This window comes from Tachypleus tridentatus, chromosome 2 (assembly GCF_004210375.1).
Source record: "Tachypleus tridentatus isolate NWPU-2018 chromosome 2, ASM421037v1, whole genome shotgun sequence".
Taxonomy (NCBI): Eukaryota; Metazoa; Arthropoda; class Merostomata; order Xiphosura; family Limulidae; genus Tachypleus; species Tachypleus tridentatus.
Window position 1 is genome coordinate 92201102 of NC_134826.1, and position 21222 is coordinate 92222323.

At 33.5% G+C, this 21222-nt stretch overlaps 1 protein-coding gene across 21 annotated transcripts in view; it reads left to right on the forward strand.

Annotated features, from left to right (window-relative positions):
* The window catches only part of Bre1 (E3 ubiquitin-protein ligase Bre1), a 74427-nt gene that overhangs the window by 2411 nt on the left and 50794 nt on the right, over positions 1–21222 (forward strand). For 8 of the 21 annotated variants that reach the window (XR_013025182.1, XM_076489425.1, XM_076489428.1 and 5 more), the window contains 9 exons: positions 898–1005; positions 5120–5287; positions 5665–5734; positions 15010–15201; positions 16904–17028; positions 18855–19067; positions 19580–19705; positions 20072–20245; positions 21011–21146. Coding sequence is in view for 20 of the 21 variants with exons in the window: in XM_076489432.1 (XP_076345547.1) it covers positions 898–1005; positions 5120–5287; positions 5665–5734; positions 15010–15201; positions 16904–17028; positions 18855–19067; positions 19580–19705; positions 20072–20245; positions 21011–21146 (1312 nt within the window). In the remaining variant the exon portion in view is untranslated. Of the gene's footprint in view, positions 1–871; positions 1006–5119; positions 5288–5664; positions 5735–15009; positions 15202–16903; positions 17029–18854; positions 19068–19579; positions 19706–20071; positions 20246–21010; positions 21147–21222 lie in introns of all 21 variants that reach the window. The other 13 variants (XM_076489437.1, XM_076489440.1, XM_076489435.1 and 10 more) reach the window with 7 other exon arrangements.

Sequence of the window (21222 nt, forward strand, 5' to 3'; positions counted from 1 at the left end):
GATAGGTTTAATTTTATTTTTTCTTATGGATGGGTATGCATGGAGAGCTTTGAAGCTTAACCGAGACCTGGAGTCATCTCATGCACTTCAGACCATGATTTCCTAATGTTAGCAGCTGCAAATCCTTAAATCCTTGAACTTCTACAGAAATAATTATATTCATGGATTTTAATTTTTAATATTTTTAAGTTTAGAATCATGAAAGGATGCTTACTTAAAATATTGAAAATTTTTTGAATTGTAAACAAGTTAAGGTAGTCATACAAGTAGTAGATTAAAAAAAGGTTTTACAGATGCATTTACTCCATACATGTGCTCTGTGTCTAGACTTATTGGAGTATGTGTATGATAATTTTGTTTTCTGCAAGTTATTGCTTAATACAAAGATTTGTGGTTGTGAGCTCAAAAATATTTTGTGCTTTACACACTATTTGTGCAAGGTGTCTGGAGTATCATGTTTTTAATTAGCTACACATTTTTTTTTCCTTTTTCTAATACACCTTGGCAACAGCACTAGTAAATAGAGGTTAATTTTAATGAACTAATAAGAGGTATAAATGCATGTTTCCACTAATATTTGTTAACTCTGTCAGGAGATTTTTATTTCCACTTGTTATACTTTATGAGGGTACATACTCTGTGTGTGCTGAATTTAAAATTTCAAACAATGAAATTGATGGAGAACTGACTTCATGGGGCTTAAGTTTGGGTAGCTCAGTCAGCATAGCATCAATCTCAATATGATTGAGTTTTGGAAGTTCTGGGGTAAAATGTTGCTTATAGCAGATTGCCTTCAATTTTATTTCACACACACGTACATGTATATATTTATGTACACATAATGTATTTATATATATACACACACATTTAGTTTAAACTGAGGATACATTAACTTAGAAGATGTCTTCAAAAAGAACACTACAGGGAGATTCTCCTAGTGCCAGCCAACCTCCAACCAAAAAAGTGCATTTTGAGCCTTTAAGAATTGGGCCTGTTTCAACTTTGGTAAGTTTGAAATTAACATTTTTTGAAGTACAAGTAACTTAAAAATACATGTGTGTATTTTATAAATTGTTTTGCACAAGTTATTAATTTAACTTTATATAAAATTTTAGCAATCTAAAACATTTTCCCTATGTTGTTTTAGGTTTTTTAAATGTATTTACTTTCAAGGTTGTTTTAAGTCTTATGAAAGTAACATAACCACTATTTTATGTATATTCAGTTAATTTTTACAATGTTTCATAAACTAACATTTGATTTTAAAATTTCATATTTTAGTTTTGTACAAAGTATCAAAATATTATAGATAATATTAATTCTCCAAATAACCATATATAGTGAAGGGAAGATAACATTTGATTGAAAAAAGTACTCAAATTTAGAATGGAAGGAAAAGCAACAACGACAAAAATGATGTATGGTCTTACTAACAAAAACAATGTGGATGAAATTGAAGAATAATATAGTAATGATTGACTTCCATTAACATCATTATAATGTGCACAGGATTTCAGTGTTTTAGTAATGGTTACTTTAAGTTTGGAAGTAAAGACATGGACTCATTATGCAGACATATAAACAGTTTTGGTTTCAGTAGAGTCTTTATAAACACTTTTTTATGCCATAAATGTACTTGTTACAGACAAGTGTGAACAAGTAACATCCACATAGTAAGTTCTCAATGTGTGAACTGCTTATCTATCAGAATGTCAAACTTGCAGGCAAACTCTATTCATATTCATATCTCCATAATGTCTAATAGATTAATCATGATTGTTACTGATTATGAAGTTTGGTTTATGCTTAAGGAAATAACTTGACTCTCAACCTGCTTAACATATAGGACAATAATATTTTATGTTGTCCATTCTATACCTCAAACTTTAGCAAATCACTCATGTGTCAGTCACAAAATATGTAGAGTTGACTCTTTCTGAGCACCACATTAGTGTATATTAAGAAAACAACAACAGGTAAAAGTACTTTTTGATGTTAATATTGCATTCACTGAGATAAATGTGTTGTTTCATTTTAATCATCATGCAACAACTCTCCACAATTGGGAGAGCAACACACCCTCCTGACACATATAACTTCCTAAATTCAATTCTACTGAACTATCATTTCTCGTTAGGCATGTTCAAGTGCAAAAATTTTTCAAATGTGCTCTTTTTACATGTTCATTGAAATTTTTTTGTGAACTAATAATTTACTTCATTTATTCATTACTACAGTTAGGTTTCTGTAGTAGATTGCTATAATAACTTACCTATGTTTATTGTTTTTTTCCCTCATTTTAGACTTCTTCGTCTAAACTTCCAAGGTTTGTGTTTTACAACTTATATTTTTGTTACTACATTGAGTTTCATTACACATGGTTTATGTCTGGAAGTCTCAATTGAGGATTTTTTGGCTGTTGTTCATTGGGATATTGATTGTTATATGAGTTGTCCTTCTTCTTCCAAAAATGTTCAGGTTTCTCTTGCATCTTGTGAAACTGTTTGTGCAGAGGAAGAATTTGACAACCATTTTTCCTCCTCCTAATTACGCTGTGTCTATTCATTCCTCTCCTACAAAATCTGTTAGGTCTAACTGCCTTTTTGAACATTTTTTCATGTGTACTCTGTTTTCTCATTTTTACCAATTTATTATGATAGTCCCTTTTTTGTTGCATGTTTTTAGAGTACCTTCTTTTCCTCCTTTCACTTACATCAGGGTTCATGTTGAGCATTTTGTTTCTCATGCCTCATCCTCCATGAGTTTATTAGCAGGCTGGTCAACACTTTCTTGGTTCTCAGCAATTGGAGTCACTTTTTCCAATGTGGAGAGCTGTGTCTGAAAATCCTAATCATTTCTTCCACACCTTGTTTCCTACTTTTATCTTATCCTTATAGCTTTTCTATAGTACGTATCCAACATATATCTCCTTTCTGAGGCATTCCACTGATACTCTGAGGGGGTTTGGAGGGACATTTTTTCTCTCATTATCTTCATGTTGGTGAGATTTTCCTCGTCACCTCTGTTCCTTCACACATGGTTTCATTGCTGTTGGGATCTTATAAGAAAGGACTCTCTGTTTGTCACAGTGTCGTCTGTCTTTCACTTTGTAGCTTACAGAGGGCTCCTGTTCTTTAACAGTCTGTTTTTTAATGTTTTCCTGAACTTGAAATCATGTATGGAAACTAAGACCACATTCAACCCTTTAGTCTTTTGCTGCTTGACTGTCTCATCCTGAACTTTATGACCTCTCCTATAATTTTCTTGTCCTGCAACCTCCCATTCTTTAACAGTTCTTAAGACTAGGGGTTTAAAATTTTGCTATGTGCTTTGTTGTTGGTACATTGTTGCCAGCAGTTCCAATAACTATCAGGTCTTTTTTTTTTTTCCTGTCCAGTGGGGGCATGTTTGGCCAATTTTGTTCACCTGCAGCTTGTATTTATTACTGATTCTTAGGCGATTCCAGTTTTGTCAGAAGGACTTTTCATCTGTTTCCTTTCTGCATCACCATTATTTGCTGCACCAATTGTCTTCCCATTAACTTGGGATTTTATTATCAGTCTGAAACTGTTGGAGGCTGTGTAGACCTTTTTTTACAGAGATCTGTTGAGCTTGTCAGCTAGTCTTTTCCAGAACATCTGATTAATGATGCACATGAATGGATTAAAGAGATTACTACTGTCCCTATCTATTATCTGGCAAAATCACAGTCAAGGGAACAGCTTTTTGTTGCCCCTAAAACATATGAGGGGACTGGCATCCTGTGATCTATATGTCATGTTTCAACTGCTTTTTGTACCAGTGAAGTCTTTTAACACACTCAGGTGGGCTTTTTCTCCAGTACTGAATGATCATGGTAGATGCCTTGATTGTCTGTCTCTATTTTCCTATTTCTTATCAGTTCAGATGCTATCTTTAGTTTTTCAACTGCAGGGTTGTGTATCAGTTTCATGCCTACTCTTTGGGCTTAATTCAGCACTGTATGTATTAAGTGATCAAGGCTGACTTATGCATGTATGAGGGTTGCATTTACACTACATGGACAACTGACTCCTGTTAGCTCGTTCTGAATTGGAATCTTCTCAACAAACACATCTACTGTTGATAGATGCAATTCATGTTGGTTGACTCTGAAGTTGAAGCCTTTCTTTTTTCCAACCCAATATTTTATCCACTTGGTTGTATTTTTCAACATCTCCCTTATTCCGGCCCAACTTTTTCACTTTGTCTCTATTCAGTGAAGCTTTCAATTTTCTGCCTAATTACTGCTCCCTCTGTTTTTGCATTTGAGGTTTTGTCAGATTTGGGTACTTGGACTTCTGTGGAAGCCCTCATTCCTTTGAATTGGCTACATGGATTCTCTTCAGTGGACTCTTCATGGCTGTTGAACTTTTGCTTGTCTCTTTTCTCAAATTTTATTCCATATGTTATCAAATGAGATCAGGCACTTTATGTTTTTCCTGGCATGTTATCTCATTCATCTATTGAAAAAGAAATATCAGTCAGGCACATGGGCTACACCTTGTATATAAATCTCCTTTATGTTTTGTTTGATGATTGAACAAGAACAACACATTGACAATAGCACTGCTTTGTTCATCTATCAGGATTTGCATCTGCTCACAAAGATGCTTTTCTCCACAGTTGCATGGGTACATCATCATAAAGCTTCTGGACAATAGTCTCAGATCAAAATGTCTTACCATATCAAAATATACGAGTTTTTGATGGTGCAACATGCTTTGGTTCATTTCCCACCTCTGGTACTTAACTGGCAGATCATGCTTCATTCTGAGAATTCCACTGTTGTGGCTTGTATCAGTTATTAAGGGTCACTTATTTCTGTTCTCTTTGTGGTGGAACATTAGAACTCCCTTATGGGGCCTACATACTATGGATAAGTGTCCTCGTGTGTTATGTTCCTGATGTTTTTACCTTGTAGCAAATTGTTTTTTAAGGCACAACCAGACAGCAGAAAATGTTACAAGTTGAACTGGATGTTAAGGAAGAAATTTCTGCCATTATGTTTTCTTTCTTTTAGTATTGCTCAAAAATGCATTTTAAAATTATGCTTACTTTCCAGTACGATTGTACAGGCATTTTATATTTGCTCATATAGGAAGAAATGGATATGAAGGTGCTACAGTTTCAAAATAAAAAACTTGTTGAGAGGCTTGAGCAGAGACATAGGCAGGAGGCAGATCTTCGCCAAAGGATCGAACAGTTGGAAAAACGACAGACAAGTGATGAAGCTGTATTGTGTGTCGTGAATCGCTACTGGAATCAGGTTTCCAAACTAATTTAGAGACTTAAGCTAATATATGAAAATAAGTGAATGAAAAACAGGTTAATAAAGTTTTACGAAGTTCTGTTTTACTTCGTAAGAAGACAAAAAATTATGAATTAAAATGTTCTTATGAAATGTCGGAATCATTACCTTGGTGCATTCTGAAATGTTTAAGTTTTTGTTCAAAAGCCATGTGTATTAAGTATTGAGGATTATGAGGTTAAAAGACTGAAAAATTGTAAATAAGATTATAATTTTTAGATTAATTATACAATTTTGCTGTGTTTGTTTAAGTAGTGTATTTTTATAAAATTATTTTAGAGAAGTTTATTGTTCAAGCTTGAGCCACTTCCAAATAGTGTTTAACTTTTTTTCAGTTGAATGAGGATTTAAGGATTCTGCTACAGAGATTTGATGCTGAAACTTCGGATGAATCAGAAACAAAGAGTAAGTACTTAAAGTGAGTACATTGTACAAACAGATATTGCTGACAGATCATCTTATTAATGTAGATGTTGGGTTTTTAAGGTAATAGGCTTTAATTTTTTATTTGTTATATGGAATGTTGCTATATTGCTTTTATATCTTTCTATTTTCAAATGGAAGTTTTAGGTCTAAACCCTTTTAATTATTACATTGACATTTACTGAAAATGATGAAGAAACTAAATAGTGATATTACAAATTCATATTATAACACAACATATAACACAAGTTAAAATTAAGGAAAGTTGAAAAACTGATGAGGAATATCGCATTTTATATTAAGTTATAGATTATAACTTATCAAACTGGGCCCTAATCAGAACCAAATATTGAACAAACTTTCACACACCATAAGTAATCAAACAAAAAATCAAGAAACTGCAGCATATTAAAAGAGAACAAACAAAATCTAAGTCTGAAGACCAAAGGTGAATAAAGAAAATCAAGATTGGCACATCAGAAGTATTAAAATAAAATCAATGTTGAAACACTAGAAATAACCAAAAATATTAACCTTTTGTTGAATCCACAGAACCCATAACCATCTAAATATCGAATTTTTGAGTCACATGATATGATTCCAATTAGATGCCTGTGATGTCAAAATACCAAGTCTATAGTTTAATATGAATTAGGAACTCAAATTACCAATAATTACAAGTTAAAATATAAAATAAGAACCTCACATCTCTGTACGTTGCTGACATATGGCTCACTAAATACTCGACACTAAATCATACACAGTGTTCTTGTCCACCTCTTTTCAGTTTTGTAAACAGTCCTTTTTACACACTTACTTCAACATGATGTGAATAACTGGTCAACAGCTTAGAACTTCTCCCTAGTGGTCTTCTCAACTATTTTAATATGTTAAAAGGCTACCACATTCTTTGAAACCAAGATTTATAGGAGGTAGGTTATATCTTTAGTCTGCTTGAAGTTTCATATTATTTTAAACCTGAATACAGTTTAAATACTAAGCTCAATAAATTATAGCAGAATCCTGTTGTATTAATACAGTAATTTATATCCTTTTTGGTTATTCAACTATATATATATATACACACACACATATAAACTTTAAAAAAAAGTTTCATTTTGAAAAGGCATAGCAAACTATGTCCAGCAGCAACTGAATTCAGAGGTCATAACAAGAAGAGATAATTGTTTGTTTTACTTTTTATTTAGTATTTTATGTTTTAAGAAAAATAAGTTTAACTTATTTCTAAATGGTAATGATCTGCATATATAATGTATAATAATTGAAATGTTACTATATTTTATAAAATACCGATACACTAAAACAGCCAACACAGGGTCACTTTGTAAAGACGAAAGATCAGTTTTATATTATTGGATACAGTAGCATGAATGCATGGGTACCACAGTTATGTAATATCATCCAGGCACAACTGGAAGGTCAGTATAATAAATAAATAATAAATATATAACTTTAAGAGACTTACATTACTTAGACTAAACATTAGTATTTTTGTGTTTATAATTTGTAGTCATTCTAGCATGAAAATAAAAGCATAATTTATATTTATTTCTTCATTGCTAAAAGTAACTTTAAGTTGAAGCCAATGCTTGTATATCATTCCCAAACACCACAAGCAATAAAAAGAATTTTAAAATCAAGTCTACTAGTGATTTAGAAATCAAACAAGAAGGTTTGGGTGACAATTGATATTTTTCAAAATTGATTTGTTTGACATTTATGCCCATCTGTGAAGTGCTATTGTGAGGAGTGCAACATTGAACCTAAAGTATTGTTGTTGCTTGATAATGTTCCAGGCCACCCTGATAATCTAGACACACTTCGAACTTGCATTCCTATAGAAGTGGTTTACCTACTACCTAACACCACTTCATTAATACAACCAATGGATCAGGGAGTAATGTCGAAATTTGAGGCCTACTACCTCTGCCACAAGTTCGAGCAACTTATACAGAAAACAGATGGTGAAGATAAACAATCCATCAGGCAATTTGGAAAGACCACAACATTATGAATGTACAGCTAATATCAGAGCAGCCTGAAATGAAGTGACTCCAAACTGCATGAATGGAATATGGAAGAAGCTATGGCCAAAAGCATGCAGCAACTTGGAGGAAGTTGATGAGGAATCAGTCATCCAAAACATTGTCAAACTGGTTAGTGAAGTGGGATTGGAGGACGTTAATGAGAACGATGTTGAGGAATTGCTGCAGACCTCTTGTGAGAGTCTTGACAATGATAAATTTTGAGAATTAGCAGAGCAACGTATCCAAATTGAATCTGCAGACTCTGATGCAGAAGAGGAAACACCAGTGAGAGAACTTATTACAGAATTTCTCAGGAACAGCATCACAGCAATCATGCAAATCATGGACCAGTTCATAGATAATAACCCTTACTATGAGCAAATCTAGGTGTTCTTGAAATGATATCCTGCTACCAAGAACTACATCATGAGTGAAAACTCAAGAAAAGACAATCAACTCTTAAACACCTACATCATCAAGAAGCTGAAGTTTACGGAAGACCCATAGCACAATCCCTTATCTAAAATATAATCAGTGACTTTCATAAAAAACATTTCCTAATAAATGTTCATTATTGTTTTATTTGTATTTTCACCTATCTAAAGTATACCTAATGTTATAATGACCCCATTTAGCACTATTTCAGTTAGCACTTCAAGTTCTAGGAAAGTGTCCTGAGTACTAACCAGTCTGATACTGTAAATATTTTTTTTCAGTAAGCTTTACATTTTACCAGTTATTTTCTTTATTGTAACATTACCCTTGGTTCTCCAGTTGTATATAAGTGATCAAAGAGTGATTAAAATAAAAGTTGCAAAGTGAAAAATGAAATGTATAGTATTATTTGTATTGATCACAGAATTTTAAAGTATTTATGTTTCAAGTTTTTACTTTTCAATTTTTACAGTTATTTTTTGTAGTTATTTTATTGTTAGGAGATGAATCAGAGACTAGAATAATCAAAATGAATAGTACTGTCTGTCCTTTTCAGTATGGGCAATGGAGTTTCCAAGTAAATCTGAGAATGTATCTGAGAACAGCTGGTATAGGTGTTAATACCCATACCAGCCGTTCTGAGATATATTTTTATTTTAAGTGGGTTTCTCATCATCAAGAAATCTCCTGAGAGTTTCTTCTAATTTTCATGCACCTACTTCCTATCTTTATTTTATGGTTAGCAGCTGAAGTAGAAACATGCCAAACATAAAGCAATGAATCATCACTTTTCCTATTGAAGTGTTACTGTACTCTTACACTGTCAATATCAAATAAGCTTTTGTGGTGCAGTACTCATAACTTTCCCTACTTTGAAAACACAATAGAGGAGGATTTATTAAATTATCACAGTATACTGGTTGCAATGAGAATTTTGTAATATATTATAAAATATTTATGCTGTGGTTTGTTGAAAGTTTGGATCAATCAAAACAAGTTAAGTATTTGAATGTTACTTATCATTTCAATGTGGCATATATTTCCTACAAAATCTTTTCCCCTCGGTGTGGATTCCTGTACGTGGTGAGGGGACCTTCCACGGAAGGTTCTATTCTTTCAGGTTATCTCCTCTTGAATCTAAACATTCACCCACATGTTTGCTGTATGTGGCGACCCCGTAAAGGGGAGGAGAGGATCCTGGTGGTTGAGGGGTCCAATCTTAACACACCACTTTGGCCTTGAATTCCTGTAGACAGTTAACCTTTGGGTCAATTGCTGGTGCACTTTGGCTAGAGTCAACCAAGTACCTGTGTTGGAAGTTCTCAAAGGGTGTTGTGGATATTGTGTCAGATGCTGGTGTTTGGGTATAGTGCTCACAAAACCCTGGCGTTGCTGCAGTGTCCTTGCTTGACATTGTAGTGCGTCCCCTCCATGGTGGGTAGGGTAAGTGGTCTCCAAAATTTTCTTTTTTTCCTATGAATTCTCCTAATAATAATTTAAACAAAATAGTGAAAAAACAGTCAACAGGTAAACGCCCACGTCTTGATCACTCTGATGAGCAATCTTCAACGTCTGTACCACCAGTTGTACCTCATTTTCTCATCCTACATTTTCTTTCAGAAAAACCTTTAGGGCAAATGTCCCCCTTTTTTATTCAGGAGGGACTGGAGAGACTTGCTGGCTTTCTAAAGTCAGTAAAGAAGCTTTGATCTGGAGACATATTGGTTAAAATATCCACATCCCAACACAGTAAACTCCTCTTGAATTCAAAGGCAATTAGGGATATACCTATTGAGGTTACCCCTCATGCTACCTTGAATTCATCACGAGGAGTTATTGTGGGATTTGAAGAACGTCCCTGAGTCGGAGATTCTCGTTGGTTTCTCCACCTAAGGAGTTTCTGCACTGAGGCGTATTTCCACTCCGCAAAGATGGAGTTACACTGCCTACAAGTATCCTCGTTTTGACATTTGCATCACCATGTGCATTTGCCACCATCAAGGCAGGTTATCTAAATTGCAGGGTATGGCCATACATTCGAAACCCTCTCCGATGTTTCCAATATCAGAGGTTTAGCCACTCTAAGACGTCATGTCGTGGTTCCCTGACATGTGCTTGTTGTGGTGACAAGGACCACAATGTCTATGAGTGTGACACGGACCCACATAGTGTCAACTGCAATGGGTCTCATCCTTTCTACTTTTGTTCTTGTCCAAAATGGTTGGAGAAAAAAGAGGTGCAGTGTTTGAAAATGACTCATAACATTAGTTATCCTGAGGCTCGGAAATTGCTCTCCACCGCTTCATCTTGGACATATGCTGCTGCACATCGTTCCACAACTACAGTGGGAGTGCAGACTGATCTCTCTGTGCCTCCAAGAGAATCATTCTCAAAACAAATGAAAAGCCTTTTGACCTCCATGGTTAAAAAAATTGATGAAACAACTTCTACACCCATCTCTGTTCCATACATTCCAACAAACCCCAAGATCCACATCCTTTGGTTCCAAATGCAGGCATTTCTTTAGATACATCTTTTTTTCTCACCCCAAGATGCAAAACAATCATTCGTTCGTGTCCTCAGTCACTGGAATCCCCTTCCAACAACAAAGACCTGCCCAATCGACCCAGGTCAGGATCCATGGAGTTCGATAGACCTCCCTTGAATAAGGAAAGTAACAGAAGGGTTCTGCACCCAGTTCACCTACACATAAATAAAAATGGCCATTCTGATACAATGGAACTGACAAGGTTTATGTTCTAATCTAGATGACATCAAAACACTGATTGCTTCCTACCATCCTGTTTGTCTTTCCTAACAGAAAACATTTCTGAAACATGCCAATACAGTCACCTTTAAGGATTTTTTTTTTATACAGAAATGACAGGCTGTGTGATGGAGGAGTGCATGGAGGGGTGGCACTGTTAGTTGATCAGCATGTCTTTGCCACTCGACATACCTTTGGTGGCCATAGTCATCTGTGTTTCCTTGGGTCATACCACCACTGTTTGTTCTCTCTATCTGTCTCCTGGAAAGACATATGATTAATCACACCTTGATGCTCTCATTGAACAGTTGCTCTCTTCCTTTCTAATCCTGGGGGACTTTAATGGACATCATCCCCTCTAGGGAAGTGCTGTTATTGATGGGAAGGGTTGCTCTGTAGAGTGTATGCTCTCTGATCACAACCTTTTTCTTTTCAGTGCTGGTTCTTCAAGTTATTTCCATGCTCCTAGTCAGTCCTTTAGTGCTATTGATCTCTCAATCTCTCAATTTGTTCCTCTTCATTATTTTCTCATTTTTCATGGAGGGTTGCCAATAATTCATGAGGCAGTAATCATTTTCCTATAACCTTGAGAGAGACTGACTGTGTTTGATGCCACCCTTATCGCGTGTCCCGGTGGAAGCTGAATCAGGCAGACTGGTCTGCTTTCACTGCTCTCCTGCAGAACTCGATCCTGCCATCAATAGATGACTGTGTGGCAGCAGTAACTGACTGTATTATACAAGCAGCTGCTCAGTGTATTCCTAAAACCTCGACACGTTTTTCCACTATATACACGTGGCACTGAAGGCTCAAAAACGGGCCTGGGATACTTTCCGTAGATATTCCACACTTTCAAACCAGTCACTTTTCAGTGGACCCCTGCACATGCTAGGTGTGTAAGATGTCAAAGCCAGAAGGAATCTTGGATTAAATTTACAACTAGCATATCATCTACCACCAGTTCCAAGATCATATGGGACAGGGTTCGAAAGGTCAGTGGGCACTACAATTCTCTCCCCCTCTCAATCTTACTCTCTGATGGCCAAGAGGTAGCTGATGTCCAGATCATCGCCGATACTCTAGGTGAAAGCTTTTGCCGGGTATCTAGCACTTCTGCTTGTTCCTCCACCTTCTTGGCCATCAAGACTCGGGCAGAGTCAAATGCACAAGAGCACTGAACATCCTCCGTGTCCTCTCTAACACCAGTTGGGGAGTGGATCGATGTTCTGTGTTAAAGATATATTGTGCTCTTATTTGATCGAAACTCGACTATGGATCAGTGGTCTATGGCTCTGCCAGACCCTCGGCTTTAAAGATGCTGGACCCTATTCATCATCAAGGACTTTGACTCTGCACTGGGGCTTTCTACACCTCCCCAGTTCAAAGCTTATATGTAGAATCTCATGAACCTTTTTCTGCACCTTTGCCGTTTGCAACTGTTTTTACTATATTCTTCGGAACTTCTTTCCTTACCAAAGCATCCCACCTGGGGTTGTGTTTTCCTCCTTCAGTGAGCCATACTTTTTCAGAAAAGATGATCTGCCATTGCTCCTTTTGGCCTTCGCATCCAGGTGCATTTAGATGAATTGGGTCTATCCTTGGATAACATTGCAGAATCCACTGGTCAGCCCATCCCACCATGGCTTATTACAGTCCCCAAATGTGATCTTTCTTTAAGTCATCTGAGAAAAGCAGATACTCCCGATTGAAAGTACCATCTTTTATTTACTGAACATCTTTTGAACAATCTCTCCATTCCAATTTATATGGATGGTTCCAAATCAGGTGACTCTGTGGGCTCTTCCATGGTTTGTTGCAGTTTGGTGGTTGAGTGCAGAATCCCCTTTACAGCTTCTGTGTTCACTGCTGAACTGTATGCCATTTCTCTTGCCCTGGATCATATTGAAGCTAAGCAGTACTCCAACTGCACTATTTATACTGACTCGCTTAGTTCTGTACTGGTCCTGGAATCGCTTCACATTGGTTTACACCCTGTTCTTGCTGATATTCAAAACTGACTGGCCCATTTCTCATTAACATCTACTTCTATCCAGTTTTTCTGGATACCAGGCCATGTTGGTATATGTGGGAAAGAGCTTGCAGACATGGCAGCTAAATCTATCTGCTCTGGCCCTATCACCACTGTGTCTATTCCATACATGGACTATGGTCCTGTATTCAAGGCTTGGCTCTGTGCCAGCTGGCATTCAACTTGGAGTGAGCAACACGAAAACAAGCTTTTCCAAATAAAACCCTATATTGGACTTTGTCCGTCTCGGAAGGAGGAAGTAGACAGTGACTGACGGTGGTTCTTGTACTTATCTGTTGGTCTTCCTGGTGTGTTATGATAATTATCATTATGCTATGGAAAGTCTTTTACAACTTCTTTTACTCTGGTTTCTCTCTTAACATTGTGGACTAGATGTCAACATTGATTTTATGCTATTTATGTTTTTAATTGCTGTTTTGTTTTACCTTTATTTCCATTTATGAATTTTACTACATTTACTTTTACCTTTTTAACGGACATTTGGCACAGATAGCCTAGCTGCTTTGTGCTATAAAACACTAAATCAACCAACCAACCAACAGAATCTTTTCAAGTCCTGCCTATGTGAACACAGTGGGGTAGGATTTATTAATTTGTTTACAGTGCAATGGTTGCACCAAGAATTGTCTAAGGTACTTTATAAAAGTGAGAGAAATATGTATGATATGGCTCTTTAGAGTTGTATCCTGTCCAATAAACTTGTTAGGTATGTAGATGTTAATTATCCTCATGGGTAGTTGGGAGTTTGGTGATAGCATAGGTATCAAAAGTGTGTAAGTACTTATGAATATCTTATTTCCTATTTTACTGGTAATCAATGAATGTGTAGTTCCTAGTATTTTCAGTTACCATACATTAAGTATGTGTATTATACATATGTAAAATTAATACTAATAGGGTTAAGTAAACAAAATCAAAAGGAAGGACTGCATTAAAAACAGCAAATCCAAACTCCTGATTAATTATATTAGTTTGTTATAACCAGAAATAAATCAAAACAAAAAAATAAAAAACGTTGTACTAATTGAAAGGATCCCAGGGTATGAGCTATAATGTTAGATATAAAAACTTCCAAAACCTAGGGTGGTGGTTAGGAGCTATACTAGTTAACTTGGAAAACTGGTTGAGATCCTTTATACTAATAATTATTTACTGGGTAACAAATTAGTGATTTTTACCATAACTTCAAGAGGTAAGTTTATTTAACTTGCGTACCTCCAAATAGTAGTTCCTTATTTTTATTTTTCTTATTTCTCAATTCATTTTTTTCTTTACTTTGGAGAGCAATCACCTCCCCACAACTGTCTGCAGGCAGTGAAGGATGACATAAATGTAGGTTTGAGCACTCGCATCTCTCTCTCCTAATTTCTAACTTTCTTATCTTCTTATGTGAGACTAGCGAATTGGAGGTTAAGAATGATAGACAGTGTATCCCCACTGTTATGTGGGTTCTACTTCTTCAGTCACCTCCAAAACATAGGATATATTTTATATCCCACATTATATCTTGTACCCTGGTGATTCTTTCAATTACTGCAACGTTTTTTGATTTTTATTTTTAAATTATTTATGACAAATTAATATAATTAGTCAGAGGTTTTGGATTTGCTGTTTTTAATGTAGTCCTTCCTTTTGATTTTGTTTACTTAACTCTATCAGTATTAATTTTCTCTAAAATACACACACGCACGCACATTGAGTTGTTACTTTTATTGATACTTTCCTTTTTAATTTTAGCATATCTTAATTTTTTTATGAGTTTTAATTCTTGTAGTCCAGAAGGATTTTTGCTTTGTAAAATTAATGCTAGTGGTATTCAAATATGAAGTATGTATTGAATTCTTTTTAATTTTTTTTTAGTCACACTTTACATTTATACAGTGATGCATATGAATACTTCAAACCAGCTGTTGCAGATTTTTAAGGTTTGTGTATATATGTTTTAATCTATTTTCAGATGAAAATGAAGCTACAACTTCCTTTGTCACACAGCTAAGCCACTGGGATAGGGAAGAGCTAGAAGAAAAACTGGCTCAGCGTGTACAAGTATCGACAAGAGCAGTGGCTAAGGTTGTACAAGCATTTGACAGAATTGTTCAGAGAAATCATAAAGTGATGTTGGCTTTGAAAGGTGAATCCTCAGAAGGAGGTTAGTAGTTTAACCACATGTGCATTGTAGGGTCAAAGTGCTGATGTTCAACGTCTTTTCAGAATTACCTTCAAAATTTAATTAACCAATTTTTTTATTGATGTATGTTAAAAACTTGTCATTAAAATATTGTTTATAATCTAAAATTCCATATTATCTCATTTTTAATATTTTAAATTCGGAAGGAAATGTTAAAAATCTTTCAATGTTAAGAGCAGCTGTTTTTTGTACATGATTCTTTATCCTGCTGTTGTTATTTTGGTGCCCATAAATAGATAATAAGCCTCAGTTTCTTGTTTGTATGAATTTTTTTAAAAGTTATTTTTAGCTCAGTTAGAAAGCTAGTAAAATTTTTGTAGTATTGGAGCACTGTTCTAGTGACTGATAGATTTTTCTGTGTTCTAAGATGCATAATTGAAAGGAAAATTATTTAGTTTATGGAGAACCAATATAGAATGAAAAAACTAATGCTAAAGAAATATGTTATCTTGGGTATAAATTACTGAAACAGGCTTCAACTCTAAAGCAAGCCCAAAATTCCTTTTTTATTCTCCACATTTGTGTGTAGTAGTATATATTTATTAACAAAAGTAACTAAAACTTCAATATTGTAAACTTATTAGTTTGTATAATAAAAAGTAAATAAAAAAATTAAAGAAAATATTCATGAGGCTAGTTCAAGCTAATTATGTCTTGTCATTGTAACTTATCAGTTGTTTACACTTAAATTTTCTGGCATGAAATTGTCTGTAATGTACTTAAATAGGGTCTAATGGACATTGTAAAGTAAGCAGTAGTGAATAGGCTAGGTAGTTGAGACTATTATGATAAATAATTGTAATTCTTCCAATCTACAGTCTTTATAAAATAAAAGAAGAGGTATTATTGGTTTTATTTTTGTATTTACCATTTTTTGCACTGTCTACTGATAATTTTGTTACAGGAAAAAAATCAAATATATAGTTTTAACAAAAATATGTTTTTTAAATTCATTTAGGAAGTTCTAAAGGTTAGGCAAATGAAAACTAAGATAAAAAGTGTATTATTCTTATTGTGAAAACTACCTTTCATTCAGACTGACTCAGTAAAGACTTAATAATGTCAGATGAATTTTCAGAAGAAATACATTATTTAAAGATCATTTTTTGTATATGGCAACCTATGTTTATTCAAAATTTGTCAAATTTCTTAGATATATTAAGTAAATTCAGAATTGTGGTAAACATTATTACTTATAGCTTCACAGAGATGGGATCAAATCAGTAAACCAATGCTGTGATAGAATGTTAGAGAAAAATAATAACATTTTAGTGTAAGTTGATTTATTTCAGTATTGATTGTTTTAAAGTTCTTGATAAAAAAATATGAAGTAACATAGGTGCTTTATTGTCAGTCAGTTCAAAATACTTCACTAGTCAGTGATTGGGTATGCTTCTTTATCTTTTTTTATGTTTTTGAATTGTGATTTTCAACTACTCAAACATTTCCATTGTAACACATTCATACTCATTCTACAACTTTTGGATTTTTCATAAACTCTTCAAAAGCTGTGTGACTGAGTTCAACTTGGTTATAATATCATATTTTTTTGAGGTGACTATCTGGTTATTCATGCTAGTATTGTTTAAGACATACCTTCAGGTTAATACTCTTCCAGACTTGTTAATTATATGATATACTCATAAATTTTTGCGATCCTTAGAAGAAAATCCTCCAAGTTTAGATGCAGCTGTTCGAGCAGCAAACATTGAAGTCCAGACCGAAAATGAGAATATGCATTCCTTAGTTACATCTCTACATGAAAAGCATCATTTGACAACATTAAAAGTAAGATTGGGTTTGTTTGTTTTTTTCATTACATGCTGAACTTTATAAGTGTAGTTTTTTTAAGGGCCTTCTAATCATTACACTGACTATTTTTTATTTCTCTTATTTTGGAAATTTTCATGGTTAATGTAAAACTGTTTGGCATTTGGTTGGAGAGAATAACATAAATTATCAAGTTTTACTGGTAAAAACATTTGACAAAAATCCTGAATTTTCCCTAGTGTGATACATGTGACACATTTTTGCTTAGAATACCATCATCCCTGTTTTATCCGCCACCCTTTGAAAAAGTACAAAATTAAATGTAAATTACTCTCTCTAAAATTATCATTGCTTAGATAAACCACATTTATTAGTCTTCAACTTTGTTTGGTTACAGAGCTGTCAAATAGAAATTCAAGCCCTCCTTTAACCTATCAGGTGATGTGTTGTATAACATTATGTTCTGAATGGTTAAATGTCAGTTTCATTCAGACTACAAACAGCTTTCCTGTGAGACGGTGGCTAGCTTGGGTGCATTTGTAAAGACTGTTGTTGCAGAGTTAGAAAGCCAGTAAATTTTTAAGAAGTAAGGGAATTTGTGTACATTTTGCATGTTATTAGTTTATATTGTTTAGAGCATTATTTAATTAAATAAAAATTATTAATAGAAATACTGTGAGTAGTATAAAAAGTTAGGATTAACTCTCTTTGAGAACCAAGATTTGACAAGTATTTTATTTCTTGTTTTTCATGTTTATTCTTTATGTATAATTATAAAAGCAACTAAAATGTAAAAATATGGATATTATTAGTTTAGTTAAGATTAGATTAAGTAAAATAAATAATATAATAAAAATGTTTCACAAGGCACAAACATAAGCTGCTTGTACTAATTGTAGTAGCTAATGAGTATAATGTGAGCTGCACGTTCCTTGAGTATTCACAATTTACAAGCTCATGGACAGTAGTTGATCATGGTTCAAAGGGTAATAAAACAATAAAATTGAATTATAAATAGAAGCATACTATATGAACTTAGATATAATTAAGATAATTAATGTGGTTTTATATTAAAATATGAAGTCTATAGAAAGAAAAAAAGGGTTATTTTGATTGTTTTGGTGATTATGAGGTTGGTCAGATTTATAATTCCCATTTTGAATTAGGTTAGAGAAAATAACATATAAAGAATCAAGTTTTACTGAAAAAACATTTAAAACCTACTTAGGAGGTCATAGGGATTACACAAAGGAAGTTTGAGAGAAGGAAAAATATTTTTTAATTTTAACATGAAAATAACTTTGCACATGGACTATTCAAAACAAATATTTATGGACAAATCTTTATTTTATTTTATTAGAAATACTTCACTAAAATATAATTTTTTGTATGTTAAGTGAAATATTGCTAAATTTTGTAAAGATATACACACCATATTGAAGTTAGTATTAAATTACAAAGACTAAACAAGTACAAAGAGGTCATGTGGTAAGTCATATACACTGATCCCATGTTGAAAGAGTCAATAGTCTTGCCATAAATACAGAATATAAATACTGTTAACTCTCAAAGTGTAAAATCAGAAATTTTCTTATTAAAATGAAATAAATTTTAGAACTAGCATCATACTGCACATACTATTTTTTATTCTTGGTGATATGAAAATTCTTTGTTTAATGAATTTGGCACAAACATTTAAAAAATAAAATCTGCTTTCCTTGTATGTGGACTTTTTGTCACAAAAATTTCTTGTTAGAATTGAAGTTCATAGAAGTTAAGGAATAAAATTTGGTTTCCTTGTTAAATAATCTTCCCAACATATAAATATATAGAATATTTTTCAGTTTGCAGAGCTTCAGGATAAAGTTGCAGCTGTAGAGACAACCAATGCAGAACTTAAGAACCGCATTGAAGACTTAGAATATGAGCTTAGCAAGACAAAACTGAGGGAGGAGAAGTTGGATGCTCATCTTTCAGACACTATACAGAAATTAAAGAGTTACAACTTACAAGACAGTGAAGGAAAACCTATCATGAATGCTGTAACACAAGTTAAAGTAGGTTTTATAAAACATCCTTTTTAACTTTTTTATTACTACTTCATTATTACATCAACATATTCTTACAGTAGAAAAAATAATTGATACTTTGAAAAAAACATGTATTTAACTTTTTTTTACTTCTCATGATTAAGACTTTTTTAATGATGGCAATCCAGTTTAATACAGCAATTATTAATAATCTGATTTTGAAACTACTTGACACATTTATATAGTGTTAGATTTTGTCAAAGTATAGACAAATAACAGTCAAAATATCTTATTTACCACCACCTCCTCTTTCTCCTAGTATCAAAAGCATTAAGTATTTTAACTTTATAAAAAACCATGAGTAAGTTAGAAACCATTTTAAGATAGTGATAACTCAATGACTGTCTATTATTTTTAGTAAAAAAGACAATGTTAGCTTATTTTTTAGTATTTTTTTGTGATGAAAGCTCATAGCTTTAAGTGGCCTGAATAACAGGGCAGGTTAACCTTTTGGGGATTTTTTATTGTCTTTGTTCCAGGTTGAAGAACTACAGAGAGAACTTGAGGAACAAAAAGAGCTAGCTAACAATCGGCTGATGGAGTTGGAGAGTTTAAATGCTCAGCACAAAGATGCTTTGAAGCTGGTAGAAAAACTAAAGATGGATGTAAGAATAAATTATGTGTACAGAATGTATTAAAAGATACGTGTATCAAAGTATTGCATGAAATTTGTTGTGTTTGTTTTAATATTAGGTGATTAAAGATCAAACTATGGTATCAGTTTTAATCGCTGTTGATAGCACATATTACAAATGATGGATGAGACAGTGTTGTTTTTGTAACAATGTAGTGTCATGTGCATAAGATAAATTAGTGTGGATATTGTGGATTGTTTGATTTTATGTTTAAATTTACGATGCATAAAAACTTCAAATCTAATAAATCATCTCTTGGCTGCAAAAGTTATGACTTGATGTAGTACACAAGTAACAGAAGCAATACACTTGTAATATATTTCTCTCAAACTGTAGATACAGTGTCTGCCAGAAAGTGTTGTTGTGGAAACATCAGAATATAAATGTCTGCAATCTCAGTTCTCAGTGTTATACAATGAAAGTATGCAGTTGAAAACACAGCTAGAGGAAACTCGGAATCAACTTTCAAGTAGCAAGAATTCTCATTTGAGACAAATTGAACAGATGGAGGTAAAGTATTTATTTTCATCAAATTTGTAGATAAGGTTAAAAGGTTTCTTCTTTTAAACTAAGTTCAAATAAAAAGCATATAGAACTTAGCATGTTTTTAAGTATGTAGTTGTTGCTGAGTTATCTTTATAAGTAAGCATTGAAATTGGCAAAATTGTTTATAGCAGAGAAACTCAACTATTGATTCCCTTTTTCTAATCTTTATAGATTTTAGTTTTCATGCAGCTTGTTATATAAAATTGACTTAAGTTAATTTGTTACTTTTGATTAGAAGTATAAAGGATTAACAGAAGTAGTTTGAAGTTAAAACTGCTTGTAAAAATGTAATTAATAAAGTATTACATTGTTTACAATGTGACACTAACATTTTGAAAGTGCAGTTGTATAGGACTTGTATCTACATGTGATCAGACATTCCCAGCCAAAATGGAATGCTACCTACTTCATTTTGTGTTCTTTTAGAAATTGTTTTATATTTCAATTATAAATAAAATACAGATAACACTAATTTTCACACAACTAGTGTTATATGGGGGTAAAAATACCACATTAAACTATATATTTTTTGTTAATGTACTCGTGTAAAATTTCAGACAACTGTTACATTTTAAGAGTTCAAACTTTATTTTGCAAAATTATAAATAATTAGAGGGCAATACTTTAGAAATAATATAAACCACCACTGTATTCAATTCAAATATTAAAAAATTGGTGTTATTTTCAGTTGGACAATTTGTTGATTTGTTTTTTAATCTTCTTTCCCAGAGTGAAGAATTGTCCATGCAAAAGAAATTAAGAACAGAAGTAATACAACTGGAAGATGCATTAGCACAGGTTAGGAAAGAATACGAAATGTTGCGGATTGAATTTGAACAGAACTTGGCAGCTAGTGAACAGACAGGTATACATGACAGATTAGTTTTAACACTGGCCATTGGCAGGCCAAAATATGTATGTGACGACTTTGTAGAAAGTTA